This window comes from Branchiostoma lanceolatum, chromosome 6, assembly GCF_035083965.1.
Source record: "Branchiostoma lanceolatum isolate klBraLanc5 chromosome 6, klBraLanc5.hap2, whole genome shotgun sequence".
Lineage (NCBI taxonomy): Eukaryota > Metazoa > Chordata > Leptocardii > Amphioxiformes > Branchiostomatidae > Branchiostoma > Branchiostoma lanceolatum.
Window position 1 is genome coordinate 10,452,931 of NC_089727.1, and position 26,496 is coordinate 10,479,426.

Here is a 26,496-nt window from a genome sequence, read left to right on the forward strand (position 1 = left end):
GGTGAACGGGTCCAATATATACCCAGCTGGAACTTTGACTTTCAAAAATGAGTTATTTCAGCAAAGTTCCTTTCTGTCAATCTTTTATGTTTCATGAAGTAATATCACATAAATTTATGTTAATCCTAAAACTATAACAAGAGTCCGTAGGACACAATTCTCCGTGAAGTATTTATAGTATGTACAAGTATTGACCCACACAAATTGCATCTCTGCACAGTCCAAGTAGTGTTTTAGAGCAAGTAAAGAAAAAGTGTTTGTTTATCTTTTTCTTTCAATGCAGGAGTGGTCAACCTGCTGAAAAGTATGTTTTTACAGCATGGCACAGATGGGATCTGGAAATTCCGGGAAAAGTCACAAAGTTAGATCTAGATGGCCCCTTTTCAATTATCAACGAACCATTCAGCCTTACAACTAAGATGTATCAGAAATCACAAATATGCAGTAAATCCTCTATCCACAATTTATTGCAGGCCGGCCTGATCTATAGCTATCAAGCTATTTGCAATAAAAAAGGCTAATTTCTATTATCGTAACATTTCACGAAGGTCAAAGGTCACCGGATCTAACCACCCGGAAGTGACACTGGCGCGCGCACTTTTCTGAGAGATATTTCTCAACAATCTTTCATCCCCTGCGTAAACTTTGTACATTGTCACAGCCTCCGTATTATAAACTACAAGTGTGGTAAGTTTGAAGGTCCAGAGATTTGCCATTTTCACACTGTGCGTAAAAGTGCATCGTCCGTCCCGTGCGCACATACTGTATGCGAGTTGCGAGTGGACACGGCATACTTAATACACAGACTGGAGGTCACTCTGCACATGTTCGCAGCTAAAACTCACAATTCCCGTTGCCGCATTGGTATGTAACTTGGTATATCGTTTGCTAGGTTGCGTGTGGTGATGCACGATGTCTATTTTTCAATGTAACAGTGACTATACGATCACAGCAAGTAAGGAAGATTTATACCCCGTATCTGCCTGAAGTATTCCAGTCATGCATAACGGATTATAACATGGTCCCTATGGCAGGGCAGTGGGACATAGCATTAATTATAGGGGTGCAATTACGATATTGGATTGACGCTTAAAGTAGTTATGGTGTAACAAAGCTATTGTGCATCACCACTCCGAACCAGGCAAACGATATGCCAAGTTACACACCAATGCGACAACGGGATCGTGAGTTATAGCTGCGAACGCGCAAACAAAAGCATTTCCAATACTCCCAGAAGGAGGTCATCCTCCTTCCCGGAGTAATAAAAGTGAAAGAGACATCCAGCAGGATACAGTGGTACTGCAGGAAACAATTGGCTGCAAAAAGTCCATAATATCCAACCCCATCTTCAGTCACTTCTAAATATTACCTGCATGTATCTTAGTGAATATTTCTTGTTGACAAAATCTGGGAAAATCATCATGATAGGAGTATACCAAATTTTCACCTTTTTTTATTTGTTTCCATCTTTTATTATGCGTTATGTGGCAAATCTTTGTTGTTTCAAAACTCTCATGCGTTCTCAAGCGTCAAACTGTCATTTTCTCTCAGGTACTATCTGTGTACGTACATGTATATAGCCTACATGATGTCAGATGGGCAAATGCCTCGTTTTTTTGTATATCACGTTTTCCTTTAGCCATAATTTTTAAATACTGCCCTGTCGCTTCACTTTTTCTGAAAAAAAATTAAAAAAACAACAAATTGAATTGGTGTGGCCTCTATGCTAGCTACATATCATGACTTTACTCTTTATTGTATAATTTGTAATTTGCATCGATTGTAATTTCTTGTAATATGCTACAATCGTTTTTTTTAGCTTAGCTAGATAAGACTTTGATACTTTGAACAACTTGTGTTATTTGGGGTAGAGAAGATGGTCAACTTGCACTATGCACATAAGGACACATTTGCATAGTCAATGAGAAACAATAATTTTATAACACTTTTAGTACATCACTCGAAAGGGTCAAAACATCATTTGACGAAGGTTTGAGATCATGGAACTATACTTTTGGCCCATTTTGACTTTTTGCAAGCCTGCATCTGCGTGGATGTGTCCTGAGGATGTCATAATTTCATCATTCATAAAATCGAGTCAAAATCATAGACGTTTACTTTTATCCTTAATTTTGACTTTGTTCCTTTGCCCTAGTCACTTTACAGACAGTTACTAACACCGTGCGTAAAGTGTAATAACGAAAATAAGCGACTGGGCAATGAAAAAAGAAGAAAATCGTGCACCACTCACATAATTTTGTGGAAAAGCAACAAAAATCTCGGAAGTAACAAACATGGCGGTCACAAAAATACACAACAAATTTCTGCGATATCTTGTTATCTAAAAGAACAAAGACATGTACACTTACTATACGTGTACTCCAGTTACGGTTCTGTCACGTTTTGAGTGGAACATGTGCTCCTGTTGTTGTGAGGTTGCAAATCATCCTGGAAAACCGTAAATACAAAAACTCAAAAACACCGCGTCGAACTGGGAAGCAGTACGCGTGCGTCATAACCTTTGGCCTCCAGCTGATTTCTAAAAAATGTAAAAACATGGAGTTTGCGACCTTTAGTAGCATAGTTTCTATATAGATATAGATAATAACTTCTCATTTAGAAATTATTTTTGCTATTTTGTTGTAAATTTCTACTATTTTAACATTTTGATATCTTCAGACTAAATGACCTTTGACCGCACCATAGAGACGGTTAAACCAAGATGGCGGCAAAATTCCACTTGTTGTTTTTCTTCCTCGCGACTTGTACCGTTCTGCTAGGCTTACTGCTGGGCGTGCGAGCCCAAACAACAGCACCTGTGTCCACACAAGGTCCGACGACACAAGGGTTATCGAGTGCAGTCCCTACGACGCCGGCTCCTGCCACACAGGCGCCGGCAACACAGACCACCTTCCCGGTCAACACCAACGTCGGCAGCTGCACCTGTGACCTGACGCAGAACGCCTGCGATGTCAACTGCTGCTGCGACACGGACTGCACCACCCAAGACACGCAGACCTTCAGCCAATGCCTGGAGAACCTCTACAAACCTGACGATCGGCTGTGTGTCCAGGATCATATCATCGTATTTGAAAACACCCAGTATGTTTCCAACTTGGAGTCCAACAACCTCTTCTGTATTTACACCGATAACTACCCAGGACGAAACTACTACACTGGTGCGGACACAGTCGAGACGGAGCAGGATTTTCAAAACCTGGTGCAGACGTACGAAACAACGTCTTACAGCCAGTTGGGTAGTACACCTACTGTTTATGAGAACTTCTACAAGTCTGGAGACCCCATCTACACTGTGAACGAGAGTGGTGCCCAGGGCACACTGGGGCTGCCCAAAGCTGACATCACATCAAACTGCCTGGACAGTAGCGTTGCTGGCTTCCTATTGGACGAAACAACATCTTGCACTCGTGAGTGGGACAGTCTAGCCAATCAGTGCGAAACAAATCCGTCGCTTAATGCAAACATATATTACTTGGGGCTAAAGGTAGCTAGAACACCGGCCTTGTTCCAATCCACACTTCCGCCAACAACACCTGCTGCAACTGGAACAGCAACTGTCCCAACCGTCACCACAGTTGCTATGACAACAGCTAATGTCACCATTCCCGTCTCCACGAGTCCGCCAGGAAATGTCACTGCTGACAACACAACCAACCTTTTCGACAACCCTGACCTTGTGAACTTCACGCTTACAAACATCACCTGCCAGGACAGAGAGGGCAACATCATCTCCTGTGGTTTTCCTGAAGATTCAGTACCACGGCCAGTCTACAATGGAACCAGTGGCTTGTGTGACAACGTGGTTCTCCAAGTGACTTACGTTATGACACACAATGGAAGTCAAGGCATATCTGCAGTGGAAGTCTCCTTTACCCTGGGATCACTTCCCTCCACACAGACCTCTGTGCAACAGAGTTTTACCATCAGCTTCAACAAGCAGGATTCTGTGTCGGGCTTCAGAAGAAGTGGTAATCCTGGTTATGTAGTTGGAGAACCCGTGCTGGCTGGGACTCTTGTGGAGACAACATCAGTCACTGCTAGTACTACTGAACAGCTTCGCTCCATAGTTGTGAGCAGCGACAGGAACAGCTGGCTGTCCATGCTGTCCAGCGCTGCTGACGGCAGCTGTGTGTCATCAACTGCTGACAGGTCCTCAGTGGTGTTTGGTGAGGACATGAGATCAGGATGTCTGCTCACTGTTTTCTTCAACAACATCACGAGCGTGTGCACGCTCCTACAGAACACCGTCAACGATGCCTTACTGGGAACAAACCCACCCAGTCACGTGGCCATGTTCGGAAACTCACAACTAGACACTGTTGGAGACTGGGTAGAAATCCTGAGGGTCAATGAACCAGTAGCCCAAACAACAGGCTTCAGAACAACCACTTGTCGCAATGTTGTTCTGGGCATGCACATAGAAGTCCTATATGCTAATATAGGGGCGCTGTCAAATCCACAGCCTAAGATACTTGCTGTGAGGTTTAGATTTGAGGATCCTCAGGACATCACCTTCACCTGTGTTGGGACACAGTGCCAGGCAGGGGGTGCACAGGCTAGCCAACAGTTCGAGGTTGTCTCTAGCGTTTCCTTCATTGATGCCTCCACATCTCCCACAGCCTCCCTGGCTGAGTACCCAACAATCCAAACTCAGCTGCCCTTTGACTTTTTCTACCCATTCCAAGCTTCCTCTGCAATTTCACACCTCAGTGGTTTCAGTAGAGTGATTTGCGCCACTGCTTTTGTAATCTTTGTTATAAGAAACAGATAGTCAAGGGTTGGACATTGTAGATAGAATCTTGTTCTAAAGCAATAGCTGGAATGTGTTCTTGTCTGCATGTGTCAATTCAAGCAAGAAAACATGTCTGTGGTTGTGAAAATAGTGTATAGCTTAACTGGAACAAAATTTAGTTACTAGAGTCCATTCCAAGTCACTGCATGGGTGTTTTTTTTCCATTGTTTAGAATTGATTTGAACGGTTTGTAAGTACAGTATTTCTAATACATAGTTTATACTTTGCAAACATTTCATAGTACATAAACATAGTACTGTGTCAATTTTGTACAAATTTTGTGACTTGAGAGTTTCTTTTGCACAGCTATACACTTGGGGAGTTCCAAACTTTCACAGATGCAGTTTTATTGTATATAACTCTACAGCTTTATTGTGTAAGTTTGTGTGTACTGGACTGCCTTTGTTGTCATTATACAAAAATGTAGATAACTATACAAAATATCATTGCCAGTGTATTTGAGTTTGAATTTTTATGTACAAACTGTAACAAAGCTTATTTAATGCTGCAGCTTTTTTGTAAATGTGGTTCTTGCTGTTGGCTAGCCTTAACAAAAATTATTTCCTCAGGCTGTGTTTAAGTGTCTCAATCTTACGGCAACAGAAGATTGCATGTCATAATCTCAAATGCTTTTTACAGTACTGTGAAATTCACTGTAGAAGTTGTAATACAAATACTAGTCAATGTGACTTACTGATAAGATGCTTTCCTTATATGAGTGCTGTACATAGTGTCAACAACAAGACTGTTTTTCCGTAGTAAAGTGTGAAGATTGGCAACAAGCGAGTCCACTGCCTGCTCTTTAACCCAGTGGCATGACTAGGTTCTGTGATCAACTGCCTTACACAAGTCTGAGCCCACCTAAGGCAATGTGATAACACCATTTCAAAGCCTTTTAAAAATTCATGACATGTCCAGCAAATAGAAATTACCAGAAAGTTTGTCAGTGGTGGAACATTCGGGGAACATGAATAGTTTTAAAGGGGAACTCAACTCTACATACAGGTGTACTGTTCCTTAATGTATATATACATGTATTATTTTCCTGGATACAAAAACATGAACAAAAAACTTGACATACAATCAATTTTAATCAATGTCTCTATTCAACATAATACATGTAGTATCTAATCTTGTAGACAGAAACAAACGCATCTTTGTCTTACAACTTTCAGAGCACATCTGACGTCTCATGAAACTGCATTCTATATCTTTCAATGACGTGATTTCTCATGCTTGTAACAAAGATATATAAAAAGATTTCAGCACACGGAAAGTAGGGATAGCTGCCGACAATATGTATTACATATATATTGCGTGCAATTGTAATCATGTGTTTTAGGAACACAGAATATTGTCTCAAAACTTCAGACAGCCTGTATTATTGTTAATCTTACTCATATTACTGATGTGTCAATGAAAGTAAGACATCCATGTAGAACAGTACATTATACAAAATAAACAACTGGATATATTCTCTTTAGAGTCATACATTTCAGATAGCATCCACTATCTTCCTTCAGTGAAAGATATTATCAGGAAACATCATGAGGTAAAAAAAAGCGAACAATAATTTGTGCAAGAAAGTCAACAAGAAATAATCACATAATGGCACAAGAAAGAAAATTGCATAGACTTTTACTTAGTAAAATGATTGAACAAACATCACACACACTCTTCCCCTTTAAAAGTCACAGGTAAGGGGAGTTGATAACAGGTACACATCATTGTCTTATCAATATGCACATCTATTACATGTACTACGTCGTTATACTTCAGCACATAACAATCATTTTCATCAATTCAAAGAATGGATCATGCTTAACAATAACAATGGCACCATACAATTTGAACACCTGCACAGAAGACATCATAAGATGGTCTTAAAAAAGTTTTCTAATTTCCTGATCATCTTTTCACGTCTATCAGGGCATGGCTGTGACTTGAGCCATGACTCAGGGAAATTTGCTTCCCATGCAACCCTGGCAAATTACAAGAACTGTATTTCTAGAGATGTACACAATGTACATTGTTTTCTACATATGTAGAATCATTACAATGGAAACATACTGTCAGTAAAGTCAATCTCAAGACTGACAAAGTGTGTGAGAGAGAGAGAGACAGACAAGAGGAACATTGTTCTTTGTAGAGAGAGTTTTTGTAATCACTGTGCAACCATGTATCCCATGATCTTTTCATCTTTTTAACTGTTTAATGAAACTATATTGAGTTCTATTCTGTACAATTTCAGAGAAGCCTGAGTGTGTACTATACAATGTTGACCCGAGCGTTCATCAGCTCCACCTCTCCCTCTGTCAGAGGTTTCCTCATGTGGAAGTACTCCATACAGTTGTCCTTCATCGTCCTCATGAAGGGGTTGTAGAAGCGCCCGTTCCCGTCCTTCAGGTACTCGTATCGCTTCATGTTCAGCCTCTCGTTCGTGGTGATGTTCATAGCAACCATGTACCACTGTTGAGAATTAATAATCAACGTCAAAATCAGAAGAAATTCATCTGTAAACAATTGTTATTTCTGGCAATCTAAAGTATGCAAGTAATCAAACAACAACCAAAGAAGTAAACATAATTTCAGCCCAAACCTAATTTCAGCCCAAACCCAACATTTGTTTCCTTCAAATGATTTTTAAATCAGCTTTCTTTCAATTTTTATCTGATTAGCCTCAAATGTACAAAGACTGCATCTTGATTACTGTATGGTAACTCATTCACACTTCTTCAATATTTTGCTTGTATTTTGTCAGGTATACTGTACATTGGCAGTACATGTGTATTCACCATAAAAGTTTTAAAAATGTTGAAAACACAAAATATACAGTCGAACCTGCCGAAGAAGAAAACTCAAGAGATTGGTAAAAGCTGGTCTATGTGGACAGGTGGTTACTCTAGACAGGACACAGGATTCCTAACGTTTGTGTCAATGGGAATAATCATCTAAGAGACCACCACAGGGTGGTCATGATACACGACTTTCTAGTTTATTCACACAAAATGGAGCAACTGTCTCAAATCACCTTAAATCACTGTGATTCGTAAAGGCTTTGTATTATTTTCTCACATTATACAAGTCACTGTACACAAAGAATGCAGTGCTGAACATTTATCTGTAAGGACAATATTGCCATACTTACAGCCATGCCAGAGACAGCTAAGGCGATAAGGCTGAACAGCACCATCTCCAGAAACCCAATGATCATGAGGATATCCCACCCCACAGCGTGCAGTACCGTCCAGACAAGGTAGATGCCCATCCACATGGCTATCAATGCGCAGGTCACAAAGCAAATGAAAGACCCCCTGGAACACGGATGAACATAAGGATAAGATGTTAATTCTTTTTCCCTTATACATTTGTATTAATTGATAATGAAACACCAAAGTCTTAAAGGTGGGAGGATGACACACATGCATCATCATATTTCAAACTCACTCACAACTTCCAAATTCAGTGTGTACAACAAGTCAAGGGTAGTGAAGACAAAAGACTCCACAGTATCAAGAGAACAAGTGCCCAATGTAGACCCCCCCCCCATGTTGACATGTATATTTGCATTATGTCCTGCTATTGTCTACGATGATAGCAGGATGTAAAATAATAAGAAGCCAAAACAAAGATTCCGGTACGTTTGTAAAATCACCTGATCATTAAGTCAACTTTGATATTTGAATTACAACAATTCCATATTTCTAACGACAGGTCCTGCAGCAAATCTGACCTTGAAAGTTATAATTCACTGTGTCAGAATTGTGAATTATGGATTAAGCTGTTTGATCAAGGAACTTACAGAAAGGACATGCACATATTTACCTATTCCTGAAGCCCACACAGTTATAGATGTAGGGGCAGTGGTGGTCGAAGCAGTCCACACAGCGGTTACAGACGCGGCAGTGCTTGCTGCGGAGTGGTTTGACCAGACGACACGTGTGGCACAGACGACTGAGAGGATTGGCTCCTGCCTGCCACTCATCAAAATGGGCAGCCTACAGAAGGGAAGAACGAGAAGTTGAAATGATATAGATACAAGTAAAAGGTGGTGGTAGTCCCATAGCCTTTTTGAGGCCGTAGGGGCAGTGGGTTATTATCCAGTGTCTAGGGTACGTCTGGGCTCTGGGCTGAACACTCTGCCGTTATGCCACACAACCCCATTATGTAGCTCAAATTTTGTTCCTATACAAATGTACAAGGGAGTGGTGTCAGAGCAGAAATAGGAACAAAAGCTTGGAGTCCTTATTAAGGATGTTGAAGGTTACTGCACAATCATGATGAAGACAATAATGATCAGTTGTAAAACTCAAACAAATGTAAGTGTAATGTAAATTTTACAATTCACATTCTGTCTAAACTGTACAATTCAGCCCTTGGGCTGCCAACAAGCTTTTTATCCTTCCTGGAAAAAAACCCCAGCCTACTTGTACATGTACTACAATGGCACTGTGACAGTAGTGCAACTAATGCAGTAGTACAGTGTACCCTGGTACCTGTCTGATGGAGTTGTGGTACTCTTGTGTATCCCTGGGCAGGTACCCAGGTTCTGTGGTGGAAGCCTGGTACAGGAAATACCACATCAGACAGTTGTCCAGGAAGAACAGCAGGTGGACAGCCTGCATGTCCTGGAGTGTGTACGGGATGACCTGGGGCAGAAACAGACAAGGTAATAAGACATAGCCAACTTCACATATTGACAGTTATAACTTATATAGCACTCGCTGGCAGATTATACACAGCAGATACACACACACACACATGCACACGCACGCACACATACACACACAAGCCAAAAACAATACTATATCTTCACTCCCTTGAAATGAAGGAACTAGAACACTTCATCTCATCTGGTTAGCCTGGTAAATGAGGTCCTCTTGTCCTATTTGACATGTACTGATAGTTGCCTCTACAAGGCTTACACAGCAATCAACGAAAACTTAACTCCCTGACTAAGGAGATCACAGACAGAAAGACATGAATCCAGAAGCGCGGCATAAACATGGATACACATTTACCTACTCTGGCCACTTGAGATCTTTCAAGTATGCAGTGAAAGGTGTTACCTTGAATATATACATTGGGTATCCCCAGAACAGTAGACTACAGATGAAGAAGAGTAAGGCACCCTTGCTGTTGCCTGGAGGTCCAAACAGCAGTGTCCTGTAGCAGGAACAGGAAAGGGTTTGTCAAAGTGTTGCAGAAATTAGACTAGTCTCTTAATGTTAATGTTTCAGCAGCAATTCGCCCTGGTAGTCTGGAATCTATCCTATTCTAGCCCCAGTCCACTGAATAGTCTGGCATCCAGATCCATTTCAACATTTGGCCTTTATCACGTCATTCATTAGTTTAGGTACTGAATATTTCTCCGAAGCAGTGTAATGGGGGTCAAACTTCCTAGTGCCTGTTCAATCCATTTGCAATGTTGTAACAGAGAACGAACATTGCAGAGTGGACGTCCCTTAGCCTGGCCGAAAGGCTGGCTGCCGCAAGAAACAGACGAGTCTGGAGACAGATGTCCATCTTCATTGCTACCTTGTCCCCCCAACGACCCAGAGGTCAAGGAACTAGGTAAGTAGGTACTAGTAGGTAAGGCTGCACCAAGTAATTTTTATGGATGACGTCCTTTGGAGACCCTAAATCTAATGCGAGAGCGCGGAAAAAAAACAAGAAGGGCCGAAAAAAACAAGATGCCTAGATTTGAAATATAATAGTCGACGACGCATGTTACTTGTTAGGACGCAAATTGAATGAGAGAACACAGTGTAACAACTAACAATTCTTTGATCCATCATGAAAAAAGCAATAATTTGAATAAATCAGTTGAAGTTGAACAGCAGTTGTTGTCCTGTCCTGTTTCTTTCCATATCCCATTGATTTTGCAGGCCTGCAGAAATATATTAAATAAAAAAGGAACTCTTTAGTTACAGGAAGCGCAATTTCTTGTTTGCTTTTTTTTTGGAACAGACCAAAATCAATGCGCGCGCGGACGTCATCCATAAAAATTACTTGGTGTAGCCTAACAGAGAACCAACTGATACGAACATTACATGATTCAACAATGACACCTTGGACATGCAAAGTCGCAAGTTTCCAAATTTTTACCTGTAAATTAAGACTTTAATCTGCAAATTGCAGGTGAATATTCTGACTGAGTTCTGCAAGGTAAATACACTTACTGCCAGTCAAACTTTGGCATGGACCCCAGTATGGTTCTCTTCCTCTCCTGTCTGTTCTTCAGGTAAGCCTCGAGGCTGTGGTGTTTCCTTCCCACAGCCAGCATCAGGGGAGTCTTACCATTCTTATCCTCCAGATCTACCTCCACGTCATCCTTTACAAGTGAATTGAAGATAATTGAAGAATAATCGTTGTGGTTGAAAAAAACAACCATAAATCATTTATAGGGATCCAAAACTTTCATGTTTAATTTTCAATGGAAAAGGGTTTTCTGTGTATGAAAATTTGTATGTGGCAAATTTATGCATGAAAAAAAAAAGTCCTGAAAAAAGTTCCTGAAATGTCAGAAATATGCAGTACAAAATTGCTACAGGCAGAAAGATGTGATCTTGCAAATGATTTTCCATCTGTTACCTGAATTTTTTGTTTGAAAAACTCATGATTCTAGGTCCCTTGGGAATAGGTTGATTTGCATATCTTTACGCACAAAAAAATCTTTTCAACTTTTCAACACCTGGATATTTAAAAATAACTTAAATTTGTCAGAAATGAATGATAAAATTTGCTACTTTAAGCTTAGGTTTTATATTGTTAAATATATGAGGTTGAATTATAACAATGAAATCAAATTCAGCTGGCCTAAAATCTTTCAGGTTTTTGTATAACATGTACCTGCTCTACAAGCTCTTTGACAATGTTCAAGTTGCCGTTGATACAGGCAAGATGGAGGGGGGTCTGTCCATAGTTGTCCCTCTGTCTGGGGTTGAAGCCTGAGAAGATTAGTAGTCTCACAAGTTCAGCTTGGCCTGCGACAAAGAAAAGAGGACACACTTACTGAAGTTACTGTTGGACATAAAGCACCAGGAACTAATTTCAATATTTCTTTATTGTGGGCCGAGTGTTCTAAGCTATTACAACAGCAAGTACAATGTAATCTCTCATACAGACACATCCCATGCATATGGCCGCATACAATGCCTAGAAGAAGTGCAAAATTTTATAACTTTAAGTCTTTTGCTTTTGAATGGTAGTATGAAAATAAGTTGTTACCTTTAAAACATGCCCAGTGCAGAGCGTTGTCCCCTTCATGGTCCAGCATCTGTAAGCGTGCACCCTTGCTCATTAAGTATGCAGCGACTACCGTCTGTCCGTATTGACATGCTAAAATGAGTGGCGTACACCCCTTGCTGTCGGGGGTGTCTATCGGCACGCCCTGCTGTAACAACAGGTCGACAATCCCCACATGGCCGCGCACGCACGCCCAGTGGATTGGGCGCGGCCCCAGCTTGTTCTCGCTCTGTTTGTCCACCGGTGCCTTACAGTCGATGAAGAAGCGTACGACGGCGGTGTGGCCCCCCAGGGCTGCCCAGTGGAGCGGCGTGTGGCCCTTCTCGTCACAGGTGTGTAACACCTCCGTGCCCAGGTGTTCAATAAACTCCTGACAAGGAATCAGCATACTGGAAGAAAGCACGTCAATATATTGTAGATAAAGATTCAATGAAGGAATAAATTCAGTCTGTATAACAAAAAAGTTCACAGCGATGGCCCCAAATTTGACACTTTTTCTTCTAAATCATATCTTTCAAAGGTGAATTTTAAAGCCAAGAGATGTTTAATATAAATTAAATTGTGTTACTTAACTCTTTACTGACAATTGAACCGGATTGGCTTTGTGTTTATGTAACGTTAACATAGTCGTTAGACGTAAAGCCCGTAAATCCTGCAACTTACAAATTATTCGTGTACGAATACTATTATAGTTATAATAGTAACGTTATATCTAGAGACACACCTTCCAAGCCGCCCCCCTCCCACGCCAGAAAGGCCTCTCCAAATAAACACAATACATACCCAAGTTTGGCGGCATAAAAGATGTCGACAGGTTCCACCTTGCCGTCCTTACACTGCACGGCCCCGCAGCACGGCTCCGTGCCGCCATGACCGCTGTCCGAGCCGTGACTATGGGAACTTGTTGCTGTGGAATGGTCCGCGGTCGCCATCTTGGGCACCCCGTTCGTACTACGCATGCGTGATATTTGTTCTTCAAATTTCCCGCTCTGGCTAGAGCCAGGTTGAAGTTGTTCAACGGTTGCCAGGTGAAGCAAGGACATTGCATATATAATGTCCTTGGGTGAAGCATGGACGTTATCTTCTCGGCAGCATATCGTTCTACGTTTGAAAATTGTGGCTTTGTGGTTGAGCAGCATAACTGATCATAACTCTGGATCTTCTACAGCCCCAAACATAAATCAAATCTCTGGATCATCTACAGCCAAAAACATACATCAAATCTCTGGGTCGAGACTGGCGAAGCTTATGGCTTGTGTAACCTCCTACTTAGGCTGAATATAGAGGACATGGAGTATAACGTTATTAACTTTTGAGCCGGGCCAGGTTACTCTTACATATGAGCTGCAGGTTTTGGTCCTATCAGAGTTACCGTAGTGTTGGAGTTGCAGTCCGTATTTTTGTTGGAAACTTTGAAACCGTGCGAGACTGAGGATCAGCAGATTTTCAAGAATTTGTTTCTTCTATGACGACTCATATTCGAATTACGGTTATTTAGATAAGAATTTAGTTTGCATTACAAATGAGGAAACGTCATAATGTAGTTCACTGTGCTTTAATGTCATTTCATATCATCTGATTATAACGTTATATGGCTTGAGTACGCCAGTCTTGATGCCTGTAACTTGGTTTAAATCTTTCCAAACCTTTGATCACCTTTCGTCTCTGCTTTCAAGAAATAAAATGGCGGGGCGCTAACAACAAGAGTTTCACAACCCTATACATTCCACCAAGGAGGTTACCAACAAAAATCATTGTGCTTTACAGGTTTGAAAATCTGCAACCTGAAGACCTAAATCGCTAGGCTAGGTGAGAGAGAGTAAAACTGTCAGTTGAATGACAGACAGGGCTACCGCGTTAACTAGATGACACTTATGTTTATCTATTATAAATATCATCCTTAGATCATAAAATATTCTACGCACTTCCAGCGGAAATGCAATGTGTGCGTTGCCTTGTTGTTGTTGCTACCGTACTTTATCTGTGTGTTTCTTTGTGCCGCGGTTAATGATTAGTCACATGCAATTGCGATCCGGAATAGTCGTGTCCAGCCTTAGTCTCTACCTGACCCCTGGTAATACTGAGGCAAAGTAGAAATTGGTCAATTAGACCGAAACATGTGCCAGTGCAGGGGTAGTTAGCTAACTCATTCAGCTAACTAGACCGATAGAGGCTTTTCCAGTCTTACCTAGTCATAAACACCTACCGAGAGAAGTAGAAACCTTCTCGATTATTTGTATCTAACGTTACATGTCTACTGATAAACGAAGAAAAACCTTTTTCACCGGCATTGGTTTGTTAGACCGGCGGCTTCTTTGTAGAATAACTCTTTTACATAACCAATAATTAAGCAAATAACAGCTCATGTTGGTCCGAACGGCCCTGTGGTTTACTACATTAGAATGCTTGGGCGGGTTTCTCAGACAAATACTAATAACAAATTCAAAATTCTATCGCAAATTAAATCGATTAGTCAGTAGTTCTGTTCAACCTTCTAGAATCAGTTGTCTGAGTTCACATGTGTGTCCTTAAATGTGTGCCTATTAAGCATTTGTTCAGACCTTTGCTATTTGCTTAAGACAATTGGACTTTGCGTGTATCAAAGCTCTTCACCTTTCATCGGATTTTTTTTCTTACGCAATCTACTCTCTGAAACTAACGATAGAAATGCAAGTTTTTTAACGGACATGCAATCAGTCTCCTATTGGTTGAATGGCTTTGATATATTTTGATTGACTGCCGGGGAGGTTCATTCCCTGTGTAATACTAGTATGCTGTTTCAGAGTTCAAACTGCGCATGCGCGAGGTCAAGGGTGAAGGTTCCAAACTCCAAGTAAACAGTTCTTGTCTAGACAATGCCTAATACAGGTCATGTCGCTAACATGTTTTGTTTATGTCTCAGGGGCCTTCAACTTTGACATATTACCCACAATGCATCACTTGGCGCATGCACAGTTTAAACCGTGGCCCGGTTTATTAAGTCAGGCAGTTTACATGGAGATCACTTAGAGGGTTTGATTTGATTGTTCAACTGTATACGGCAAGGGCTACCCAACTAGCCAAAGGCTAAAATACAAAGGGCTATCCCTGGTGACTGAACAAAATATTATACAATATACAATTCACCGAAGAAAGAATGGTTTATTGCGCTTCCACATCATCACACATGGTCAGCTGAAGAACCAAACTGGCGCACTACTCAGTGAGGATCGGACCATTCAGACAAACTCCTGACGACAACAGTTGATCGTCAGTCATTGTTTGTCACAAAAGATAGATATATATAGCAACAATTCCTTTTCATCATCCGTTGGTTTACACAACAGAACAAAGTCCGGGTTGGTTACACAGCACGTAATGTTATATCAGTTGTCACCACACGTTTTGTTTACTCATCGACCTCTCTAGAACAGTCCAACCTTTACACCACACCTTCTTCTGTTGTGTGGAGCCAAATCTTAGCCACACCATCTCGTTAATGCTTTAGTCTTCACTAGACTCATATAATCTACACAAAGTATACCTACTTTATATGACTAACGATGTAATTAAAAACGTACAGGGTGAACATGTTTTTTTTTTGCTTCATTTGTGTCCATTACGTAAAGCTGGTTATCAGCCACAGCACGGCACACCGCGATACACAAACAAGCGAGCGGAATGTGGTTCTGTTCGTCCTGTGTACGTGCTCACAAGCACGGCTACAACTGTAGGTTTCTCTGTGAACATGGAGTTTAAGTTACGTCTCCCAACATCGCATCAATGAAACCTCTGGTTCTTGGAGAACCTGCCACAGTCGCTCCGCACCATTACACGTTATTTGGAACAAGTCGAACCACACTCGCAAAACGGAAAGGACTGCAGCTAGGGTACTGCGAGAACTAGTAAAACAGTCCGCTCACATGCGTCCAAAAAGCTAAGCCAAAAACCAAAAGTAATCTCCAAGTAGATGTAGAAAGGCAAAATCGTAACGTTTCTCAAGGTCCCGGTTCCGCGGAGCACCGGGCAAATGGATACTGTTTTGTGGCCCATGGATACTGCCTTGTGGCCCATGTATACTGTTTTGTGGCCCATGAATACTGTTTTGTGGCCCATCGATACTGTCTTGTGACCCATGGATACTGTCCTATGGCCCATGGATACTGTCTTCTGACCCATGGATACTGTTTCGTGGCCCATGTATACTGTCTTGCGGCCCATGTACACTGCCTTGGCCGACATAACGATTTCGCCACCTGAATATCTTCTTGGAGATTACGACAAAATAACTAATACAGACAATTATGTACTAGCTATCGAGGAAAAACATCTTCCAACATTCGACTGGGTAGGATTACGAAAAATGACCTGTATAAATAGTCATGAAAAATTCCCTTTTCATATCATCGTCATCTGGTTAAGAAAGGGGCGAAGAAGGTCAGTCTTCTGTAAGACGTCATGCCCTTCACGCGATGAGACAATCAGTCACCTTCGTGACGTCACACTGACTCATCCTATCAGAATCGAGACAAATATCTAAACTACTAGTAATACTTATATAACTATCACTGCATGGCAGTGTAAATAAAAACTACATTGCATTGAACTGCTGCATTCGTGCGTTGATAACAGATATCATGTACATCAATACGCCAATCTCTGCTCTCTGTCAGTCTAAAAGACTCGCAAATGTCTTCACCATCCGATAAAACCGACAGCATTTGGTTTAGGAAAGAAAGGCAAGAAGACTATATGCATGAGAACATGCGAGATACTTCTTCTTTCCTACTCTTTCCCGGCCTTCACCTAATAGAATTATTGAAAAGTAAAATATAGAATGGTGTGATGTACAGAATTCAACATCTGATCGATCACATCATTCTGTATCGTACTGCGGCAAATGTTTTTTTAGACAGTTGCAACCAAACTGATTTCAACATATTTCCCTGGCCGGAAGGGATGGATGCCTTTCAAGGGCTTAATTTTGCAAAATGATTGAACTAAAGACAATCAGCCAAACCAGTATAACATTCATAAGCTTTTGCACCATTCATAGTGCAGAGGTGATGTTGTTTCCGTTGACAGTCCGTGAGTTTATTGCGCCTTGGTCTTTTCCCGTCCGAAGCCGTAGAAGATGTCCTCGCTGTACTCCCGGTCCTTCTTGCGCACCGTCCCGTACATCATGTCGATGAACTTGGTGTTCATGCCGAAGTTCACGTGGAAGTAGCTGTGGAGATGGCAGACAACAGGATGGTTGTTACTAGTGGAAGAGCACTACACACGTGTAATGCTTCGGTCCCAATTGCGCCGGTGCCCGTCTGGGGTTTAGTCCCGGCCGGGCCCCGAAGCCACAAATTTGTCCCGATGTTCTCACGATTAGCTCACGACGCCTATTTGTTACCTTCTCCCGCGTTGATGTTAAGCCCCGGGTTAAAGTGATTTGGGGTCCCGACCAGGCCCCAAAATAGCCTGGTAGCCGCAGGGTGTGCCACAGGGACACGTAGGGGTCACGCTCGAAAGTGACAAAAATAGCCCCTGAACTACCCGGCAGGGCCACCTTTTCCAATTGGGACCAAAGCATAAGCTGAGAACGACAAATGGTGAAAGGAAAGACGTCGTTATTTGGAAGAGTAGGTACTCACAGGTGGTGGTCATCGTGAAACATGACGTCCTGTTGCCATGGCCACTGTGACTCACCGATGATGCCGGAGTGGTCCTTCATACCGTAGTAGTAGGTCCACAACAGGACACCTACGTACGAACCTGCTCAAGAAGCAAGAACATGTACACATTAAGGTATGTACAGATCAAGTTAACATAAAGATGGCAAGGTGGTCTTACGGTTAGGGTTGTTGACTTAGAATCTAAAGGTTCTGGGTTCGAATCCCTAGCAGGCCCCAATGTTGTGCCCCTGGGAAAGGCACTTTACACCTATTTCCTCATTCGACTCAGGTGAAAATGAGTACCTAGATTCGGTATGGAACGTTCTGTCGGATGATGTCACATGTTTGAGGAGAGCTACACCTAAAGTACAATAAAGATCCCACCACACATATCGAAAAGACAAAGGGTCCTTCCCGGTGTGAGTGGAACCATTCTTACAGTTCGGTCTACGCAGCATGTACTTACTGTACAAAACTGGTGTGTTACGCCTAAAGGCGGTTTACTCTTTATGCGAAAGAAATGTATATATGTGATATTTTACGTTTGTGAATTTCTGGACAATCAAATCGGAAGTCAAGTTTCTCCTACGACAAATGTTTCCGAGTATTGTGGTAAGAGAGAGCTGCTGTAAACTCTGTGCCTCCGATCTTCAATGGTTTGGGTTTTGTTCGACTTTTGCACAGCACAGCAACCAAAGTCAAAGACAAAGTGACGAGAAGAGAAACATTGCTTTACCGGCATACAGGGGGAAGATGAATATGGGAGCCGCCATCAAGCACTGCACCAGGAGGAACTCAAACGGGTGCATGGCGCTGGCCGTGAAGGCAGTCGGCTGGATGTAGCGATGGTGCCACTTGTGGATTTTCTTGTACAGCACAGGCATATGCATGATTCTGCAAGAAAAGAAAACGAACTCTTAACACGGTACCTACACTTGCCAAGCAGGACTTGGGCGAAAGACCATGTATCTGGCTCTATCGACAGTAACATGCGTAATTATGCTATGGTCATATTTCATACTGGGCACGGCCGGGATGTTTTCGGGAACAACAAAAGGGCATAATCCAAAAAAAATATGTTTACGTTTTGTGTTTTGTGTTTTTTTTTAATCTTGCCTCTCGTACATCGACGCAAATTGCCCGGCCGGGCTCCGGTTTAGAAATGTGACGCTAGCATAACGCTACTTACCGGTGGGACCAGTAGACAGTAAACTCGTTCAGCATGAACACAAACATGGTAGACAGCACGGTGTAAGCAATGTTGTAGTCCCAGATACTAAAGTACAGCCTGCTGTAGCCGCCGTTCACGATGTAACAGGCGATGGTCCCAGACAAGGTTCCTCCGAGCATCATGTTGAACGAGCCCATCATCACAGCGTGGGCCTCGTTCTCCTGAAAATCACAGGTGCGCCCGTCAGTAAAACCCTTGTCGGTGTTCTTACTTTTCAAACTATGTGGATGTCACCGAACATCACAATCAGCTTGTTAGAGACTAAAGATTGTTTTTTTGCCTAGGGTGGTATGATCTAGAGAATACCCAGGTATACTCTGCGGAGGGGTAGATTCCAGCCCACTACACCGGCTATGCATATAAAGTTAAAGAAGCTGGTGTGTTACGCTGATGAAGGCCGTTATAAAGGCTAAGCAGGTACAGAATTTCCCTCACTACGCAAGAAAACACACCATACATAGAATAACTAATCTAGATAGCTTTAGTTTTTCTTGACGCGATCTGAGTTGTATTCTCAACAGTTATAGAGATCGCCAAGCAGAGTCATTGTTACATGTACACAGTGTACTCTATTGCTCAGCCGGTTTTATTATCTCCATGCAAAATGGAGATATAGTTTTGGGTGTGTCTGTGTGCGTGTGTGTGTGTGTGTGTGTGTGTGTCTGTGTCTGTGTATCTGTGTGTTTGTGTTTCCGCACTACTGTAGTCAGCAACTCAAGTACCTCTTGATGGATTACAAATGATATTTGGTATGTGGGCGGGTGTTGTGAAGCCAAAATTCAAGGTCGATTTTGGGCCCCCTGGTATGTGACCTTGGTACTGAAGCAGACTTCCGTTTTTGTATCTTATGACCTGGACGTGCTATGGTCTTGATTTTGGGGTGGCAGATAGCTTGTGATGTAATAAAGAAGTGGTGTAGGATTGGGCTCCCTAGCAGCTTGCTCTGGAACTGCAAAATTCTTCTAGGGAGAATAAATGAACAAAAGAACGACGCATTTCCATGGAATTTAGTATGCAGGTAGCTTAGACAGAGATGTACGCAATGAAGTGCAAATTATGCTACTTGGGACTTAATTTGCATAACTAATGAGGAAAATCTATATTTGCAGTGTTTTCCATTATAAGACTCAAATACAGGTAACATGTAGTTTATGGCAAGTGAAGCATCAACAGATACCAATTATTACCATAATTAATGCAAAAGCGCCATAATTCATCTGAGTGGAAAATGATAGGACTTTCAATATTGCAACATGTGTAAGTTAGATAAAGGTGTTTATGACCAAGCATATACATTATGTAAATGTGTAAGTCATTTACATAAACAGAATAGTTCATAGAGATATGAGGTCTCCGAACTCTTCTTTTTAGATTGTTTTTTTGTGATCCAAAAACGTGTCTTGTCAGAAAACTCCCTCCTACCTTAGTGAGGAACTTGTTGGGCTGACACTTCCACTCGTGCGCTTGGTCCCTCCGCTTGACGTAGTAGTACCAGTGCCAGAAGCCGCCCACCGGGTAGTAGATGATGAAGGAGCCGGCGACGCCCATCAGGATGAAGAGGTGAAGATGCTTCATGCCGTAACCCTCCAGAAATTCGTCCACCACGGAGTGCTCTGCCGTCCCGTTGGTGCTTGGTGCGAGAAAGGACGGCAGGGCTTTGTCCGGACCATCCTTCCCACGCAGATAAATCAGCATGATAAGCCAGTCACCTGTATAGTACAAGGAACAGCATGATAAGCCAGAACAAGAAAGAGTCAAAGCAAATAGTCTCCTGTCAATACTGAATGTGTTGTGGAGGAGCCTGACGGAGAGGGGCAATGGACCAGTCACCGACCTAAGCACTTAGGCAGGTAGGCAATGCAGAATGTTCCATAAGCCCCTCCAAGCAGAGGTTGTTAGGGAAAATTGTAACCTTATTATATGCCCCGTTTTTGTCAGCACTCCCCAATAAACTTTATCATACTAGTATTCAACGGGGATCTGTGACCTGCGAACGTCGACCGGTCACTCAAAATCGCGTGATGGTCGAGAGAACAACGGGCGTAGTATATTGACGAAAGTGTAATTCAGAGCTCGCAGACTCATCGGTCGATCTATTTTCCTGCTGTATGACAAGGGTATCATATATAACCGCAGCCGGACTGGTACCTTAACCTTGCCAATAATGTCCAAGCAGATCTATCGGTGGCAATTACTGTATCCAAAGGGCAAAAGCAGCATTATTATCTCGGTGGCCAATAATACTGCCTTTGCCCTTTGGATACTGTCATTTCCACCGATAGATCTGATTGGAGATTATATATAATTACCTTGCCGACGGAATACACCGTGTTGTATACTCTATTTATCGTTTACATTCAATATTTCCTTTTCAAGAATATTCCTTGGCGGACACTTTGATTATTGCCGTGTTACGTTTTGATTCGCACCTGCCATTTGAAATGTTTTTACCTGACACTCTCGTTAAGTGTACTTCATTACGTCAGCCTGAACGGTTACCAGAAAAGTTTTAAGCATGCAGAATTTTTCTCAATGCTGTACCTAGTGCCTATGACACCAGATTACCCAAAATCAATACAAACGCAGTTTGCCTTACATAGTTGCCATTGACTGACGTACAGAGAGTGTTCCCTGCCCTTGAACCATGGACGGTGATATCTCTTCATCACAAACACAACATACAGTGCTATAATTAGCATGGCGTGATTTTATGACTCCCTCCAAAGTTGAAAGGTGAAGGATATATCGTTTGTTTACGATCTTAGAGAAAAGAGAGAATATTGCTGTTTTTTGTGCGCCTTTGTCCCTCAACAAACAACGTCTGGGGACATCCTCTAGGTCGGTGGATGAACCAGGAGGCCCGGTGCTTGAAGAGAGCCACACCTCGAGATTGTTAAAGAACCCTCCACACTTATCAATAAGTCCGGTCTTACGCAAAACTGGTGTGTTACGCCTAAAGGTTATGTGGAACAAGCAAGCAAATAAAAAAACAGACAAACGGACAAACAAACAAACAAACAAACAAACGCACCTTTCGCGGCTGCACCCATGAGAGTGGTGGCCACGGTACTGACCAGACCAATCAGCATGTTCCTCAGCATGATGAAGAACACCGGAGCGCCCTCCGTGGGGGCCTTCTTCGCCTTCGTTACAGCCATCTTGCTCTGAGGGGACAAAAGACCACAATACGTCAAATATAGGATGATCGGGCATGATATTAGTTTAACGGCTTGCATCATGTGTTGAAGTAACTACAGGTGGTTATATTAATTTGGTCAATGTAAGTTAAGGTAATTTATCCACGAAGTGCATCAACAATATGTACCGAATTTTTACATCCGTGTATTGTTTTCGGTCTGTGTGTTTGTTTGTCTTGGTGTGTGTCCGTAGTTATTTGAATATTGTAGAGTTACAGGATGTGAGGCGGACGATTTTGTAACCGGAGACTGGCGGGATGCGACGGTTGGCTTGGCCGGGTCCAAATTTTGATAGGCAGAAAAATGCATAGACAGAATTAACAAGAAATTCGTAACAATTGATGAAACAGGGAATTCAAATGAACTCTGGATATTTCACGAAGGCATGAGATTTTTGATTTCTTGTTGTTGTACACAGAAGCCTGCAGCGCAACGATGAAACTGGGATTGCTGTGATGCCATTTCCCGCGATCGCGCGACCATTGTTGGGAGGAATTCATAGCCAATGACCCGTGAATTATGCCGCATGATTGTTATGATATTGTACTCGGATAGAAGCTTTAGACATCAATCAATAAATAATTCAATAACCTGTATTTCATTATTAACTACATAGCTAATGTTAAGCGATGAATTGAACATCTGTATTTTTACAGGAATTCTATATAAAAAGTCAATATGGCGCCTGGCGATTTGCGGTAAGATCTTTAAAGGTGAAAGTTGGTTCGATCAGTTTTAATATATAAGTTAATATTAACACTACAACAGGTACAATATGTGTTTTATCCGTCCCAGTTACTCGATACGAATTACCGAAAAGCCCCATCCTACCCTCAGTGAGAATTCAGGCCACGCATCCATACGGACGTTGACCTATCATCCTGCATTAAGCAGCAAGGTCAAAGTGCACGGCCGTGCAGGCAGCTGGCAAGTGATGCACGCAAAACCCTCACAGTAATGGCGCGATTTAGCAGACTAAATACTCTCAAATGTAAAGAAATTACTCACGAGAGTAGCTTTTAACATATCTATTGTGTGTAATGTCACATCTTTGTGTGAGATCCCTCATTCACGCCTTGTTTTATTGATCCATTTTGCCATTTTTGCGTACACGCATGCGCACACTCGGGTGCATCGCGAACCGCATGAACGTATGTGCGTACATAATCACGCACACTCACACGTGCAACGCACCATTTCTGCCCGACATAGAGGGCCCTGACCTTCAGAAGCAAGGTTAGAGTAAACCAAATAAGTAGAATGATAGGGGTGTACAAATAACATGACACTTTCCTACAGTCAAATAAAATCAAATCAAATAACATGACACTGCACGGTCGAATTGGCAGAAGACGAACACACTCGGAAGATCACAGAAGGACATGACGAATACAAAATGTAGCGCTTCCTCAAACAATATGATCTGACACATAACAGCAAAGGAAGATTGACAACAAAGAGGAATGGTGAACAATGGCAATCATTTGATTGATTACTTTGTTTATCGATCGGTTGCAAAATGATTTCCCTGACCATTGAACCAAGGAGGTTATATAGACCTCCTTGATTGAACCCGGGGCGAGAAATCCAATTAACGCAGATGTTGGGACGAAATACCTGAGAGTTTTCTACGTCGTTATCGTACCTGGGACCGATTGTAAATTGTGATAGTTCAGCCAATCGGTGCAGTTGGAGGTGAGCAGGGACCGACAATTAAGTCAAACGTTTGACTCTAGAGTCATCGAAAACAATTAATTCAAAATTTACCATTACGGTTAGTACATGTACTTGCATGGTAACGTTACCAAGAGAGTATGAGAGCCCCGGTAAACTAATTTGAATGTCACCCAAGCTAAGGCGGGGTACCGTAACTTCTAGTAGCTTTAATGAAAATCATTTGGTTAATTGATTTACAAGAACGACCTCGGACTTTGGTCTCTACTAGATGGCGTTTCCTCTGTACTTATTAACAAACTGTGTATCTAGCAGCATCGGTTGCTTCCTACGTTATATATCATGATGTGAGAATCCACATGAAGCATTACCTAACCGAATATGCAAATGACGTCCAAAATGATTTGCAAGATTTATCCCTCCCAAGTAGGGCGGTGCCGGTCAAAAAATGTAGTACGCAAATCGCCATAAAAATAAGCAAAAAAAAACACAAACTGCAATGATATTTAGTACCCAATCTCTGATATCCAACCTTAAACATAACGTTGAAGGTACTTTTGACAAAAGACATGAAAGGGAATATTGTAAGGGAGTATTCTATTTCACGGCGTCGCAACTTGAGAACACTCCCCTTTCACTGACCATACGGCTTCATATGCATCACTCAAGCAGATAACTTTCTAACTTGCTCGAGGCTGTAAAAAGCCTACTTGTGTGCAGAAGCCGGTTGACCATGGTTTGCCGCGCTTATTATTTATTGTTACATAACAAAGATCTGAGCTCGAGATGGACACACAATAAAAGACAAGGGACTTTTTTCCAAGGACCCCTGAGTGGGTCACCTACAAAAGAAACGCATTCCTAACCCCCTTTATACCATCACAACAATACTGTGGTCATATGATAGTGCTGGTGAGAGCGAGGTCGAAGCAGTAGGATCTAGGAATGACTGAATACACCAATGATGCGTATCCGGTGACCTATTTAAACCTATCCACCAGCCCCAAGATGCCCCCTTGGTAGGACACGGCAGGCTGATGACCGAGCTACTGTCTTACACTACGGAAGACGGGAAGAGTTGCCCACCTTTCCTCCAGCCAGTCCCCTGTGCGTCCTGCCGGCCCGGGCTCCTGTCTAAGTGTCACAAGCCGCCCGGGGCAGTCCGTGTGTTGTGTGCTCCTGACGTCACTGACCCGCGGCCAGCTGATAACGCTGCATGGTGAGGGTGCGTGCGTGCTAAATGGAACGGCAGCTCGGGGCTCGTGGAAGGGTTTTTCGTACCCCCTAATGGACATTTTCAACGCATACGTGCGGTCAAATTTTAAACTTGTGGTTAAATTGATATGTTATGGTTAAATGGATAACATTCTCCCCAATTAACTGATATCTCTAGATACCCCTGTCAGTATGTGTTTCTGTGTTGCTATGGCAACGACTAGCAGTTTGAAAAGGACGCCAGTGTTTTTGATCATGACCTCCACTCAGAGCCGCAAACATTCAATGCTCATAGACCTGAAAATCGTGCTATTCTTACTTCGCACCATTCATTACGCGTTCCCTCCCTTTAGTAATTAATTACCTTCGCCAACTTCGCCATCGGATGGTTACCTTTACCTGAAGAATATTATGTTTTCGTGTGTGTGTGTGTGTGTGTGTGTGCCTGTGTATGTGTGTGAACACGATAACTCGAGAATGCATGGGTGGATTGTCTTGATATTTGGTGTGTGGGTAACGTTAGGTCTTCCAAATTCTTTGGAAGCGTTGATACTTTGTATACGCTTCAACTCGCTGAGTCAGTGACCATGTTAGCATGTATGTATGTATGTATGTATGGGTAGGTCTTGATGAGATCTTTAAATAATCAGATTTTGAGCCCCCTAGCGTATTGTCATGGTACTGCAGCGGAATTTCCGCTTTTGATATCTCGTGTTCTGGATATGCTGTGGTCGTGATTTTTTTAGTTGTAGATAGCTCTCGTCCAGAAACAGTCATATATAGCGTCATTCCAACTAGCTGTCCCATCTAAAATTTCATCATATCACCTGTGAAAAAACCCTACGGGCCCCTCAAGTAACAGGTCGCACCTGCATACCAGAGTTATCTAAGTGGACTGTAGACTTTGATGTTTGAAACGTTTAATGGTTGACACTTTGTTTGCTGGCTCAGCGTCCGCCAGTCGGTATCGACCTTTGACTGACTTAAAGTTTTTGTCGCAGGGCGGGAAATTTTTGGAGATATCCTTCCGCCAGTTCAAAGCCCAGTGAAAGGGTTGGAAACGATTAGTTTTCGGTGCTTGGGTCAGGAATCATAGTACATTCAAACCTCTCCCGTCACAAAACAGCCCCGTCTCATTTCACATAGTTAAAACCTTCTGCTAAGCAACCAAATGTCTTGTCCAACCAGCAACAACTTTTTTGTGGTCCCCGCGGAGGACTTTCCCCACTCAACAACAAAAATTGATTGTCAGTGGCACCCGGCCCAGCAGCAGCTGCTGGCTCCTACTCTGATTGCTATCGATTTCATTCTAATAGCATTATTAGAGACAACATGGCGGATACTCACTCAGTAATCTTCCCAACAATAACACCGTGGTAAAGATAGATGCAGATTGCACTTGTAAAAGATACAAAAACTGCAGTTCCGCTGCAGTCCAGTAGATCTGTTTTTCCGATATTCCGCACAGGATATACA

The 26,496-nt window shown here is 42.3% G+C and overlaps 4 protein-coding genes across 6 annotated transcripts in view; 1 reads left to right on the top strand and 3 right to left on the bottom strand.

Moving 5' to 3' along the window:
• LOC136437320 (centrosomal protein of 135 kDa-like) overlaps window positions 1–2,494 on the bottom strand; it is a 32,103-nt gene extending 29,609 nt beyond the window's left edge. For all 3 annotated transcript variants that reach the window (XM_066431860.1, XM_066431861.1, XM_066431859.1), the window contains exon 1: window positions 2,370–2,494. The gene's annotated coding sequence lies outside the window, so the exon portion shown is untranslated. The remainder of the gene's footprint in view (window positions 1–2,369) is intronic.
• Window positions 2,495–2,603: 109 nt separating this feature from the next.
• LOC136437325 (tectonic-3-like) lies at window positions 2,604–5,576 on the top strand. The gene has a single exon (XM_066431875.1). The coding sequence runs from the start codon at window positions 2,723–2,725 to the stop codon at window positions 4,790–4,792; it is 2,070 nt and encodes a 689-aa protein (XP_066287972.1). The 5' UTR covers window positions 2,604–2,722; the 3' UTR covers window positions 4,793–5,576.
• A 309-nt stretch (window positions 5,577–5,885) lies between these two features.
• Window positions 5,886–13,022, bottom strand: LOC136437333 (uncharacterized). Its single transcript, XM_066431886.1, has 9 exons — window positions 12,845–13,022; window positions 12,044–12,450; window positions 11,666–11,799; window positions 10,996–11,147; window positions 9,883–9,979; window positions 9,310–9,462; window positions 8,639–8,811; window positions 7,962–8,127; window positions 5,886–7,282 (listed from the first exon to the last, which is right to left on the bottom strand). The coding sequence occupies exons 1-9, from the start codon at window positions 13,018–13,020 to the stop codon at window positions 7,082–7,084; spliced, it is 1,659 nt and encodes a 552-aa protein (XP_066287983.1). The 5' UTR covers window positions 13,021–13,022; the 3' UTR covers window positions 5,886–7,081.
• A 2,160-nt stretch (window positions 13,023–15,182) lies between these two features.
• Window positions 15,183–25,032, bottom strand: LOC136437342 (uncharacterized). The gene is made up of 7 exons (XM_066431905.1): window positions 24,892–25,032; window positions 21,966–22,098; window positions 20,357–20,643; window positions 18,893–19,095; window positions 18,440–18,597; window positions 17,683–17,803; window positions 15,183–17,267 (listed from the first exon to the last, which is right to left on the bottom strand). The coding sequence occupies exons 2-7, from the start codon at window positions 22,090–22,092 to the stop codon at window positions 17,135–17,137; spliced, it is 1,029 nt and encodes a 342-aa protein (XP_066288002.1). The 5' UTR covers window positions 22,093–22,098; window positions 24,892–25,032; the 3' UTR covers window positions 15,183–17,134.
• Between the last annotated feature and the right edge of the window lie 1,464 nt (window positions 25,033–26,496).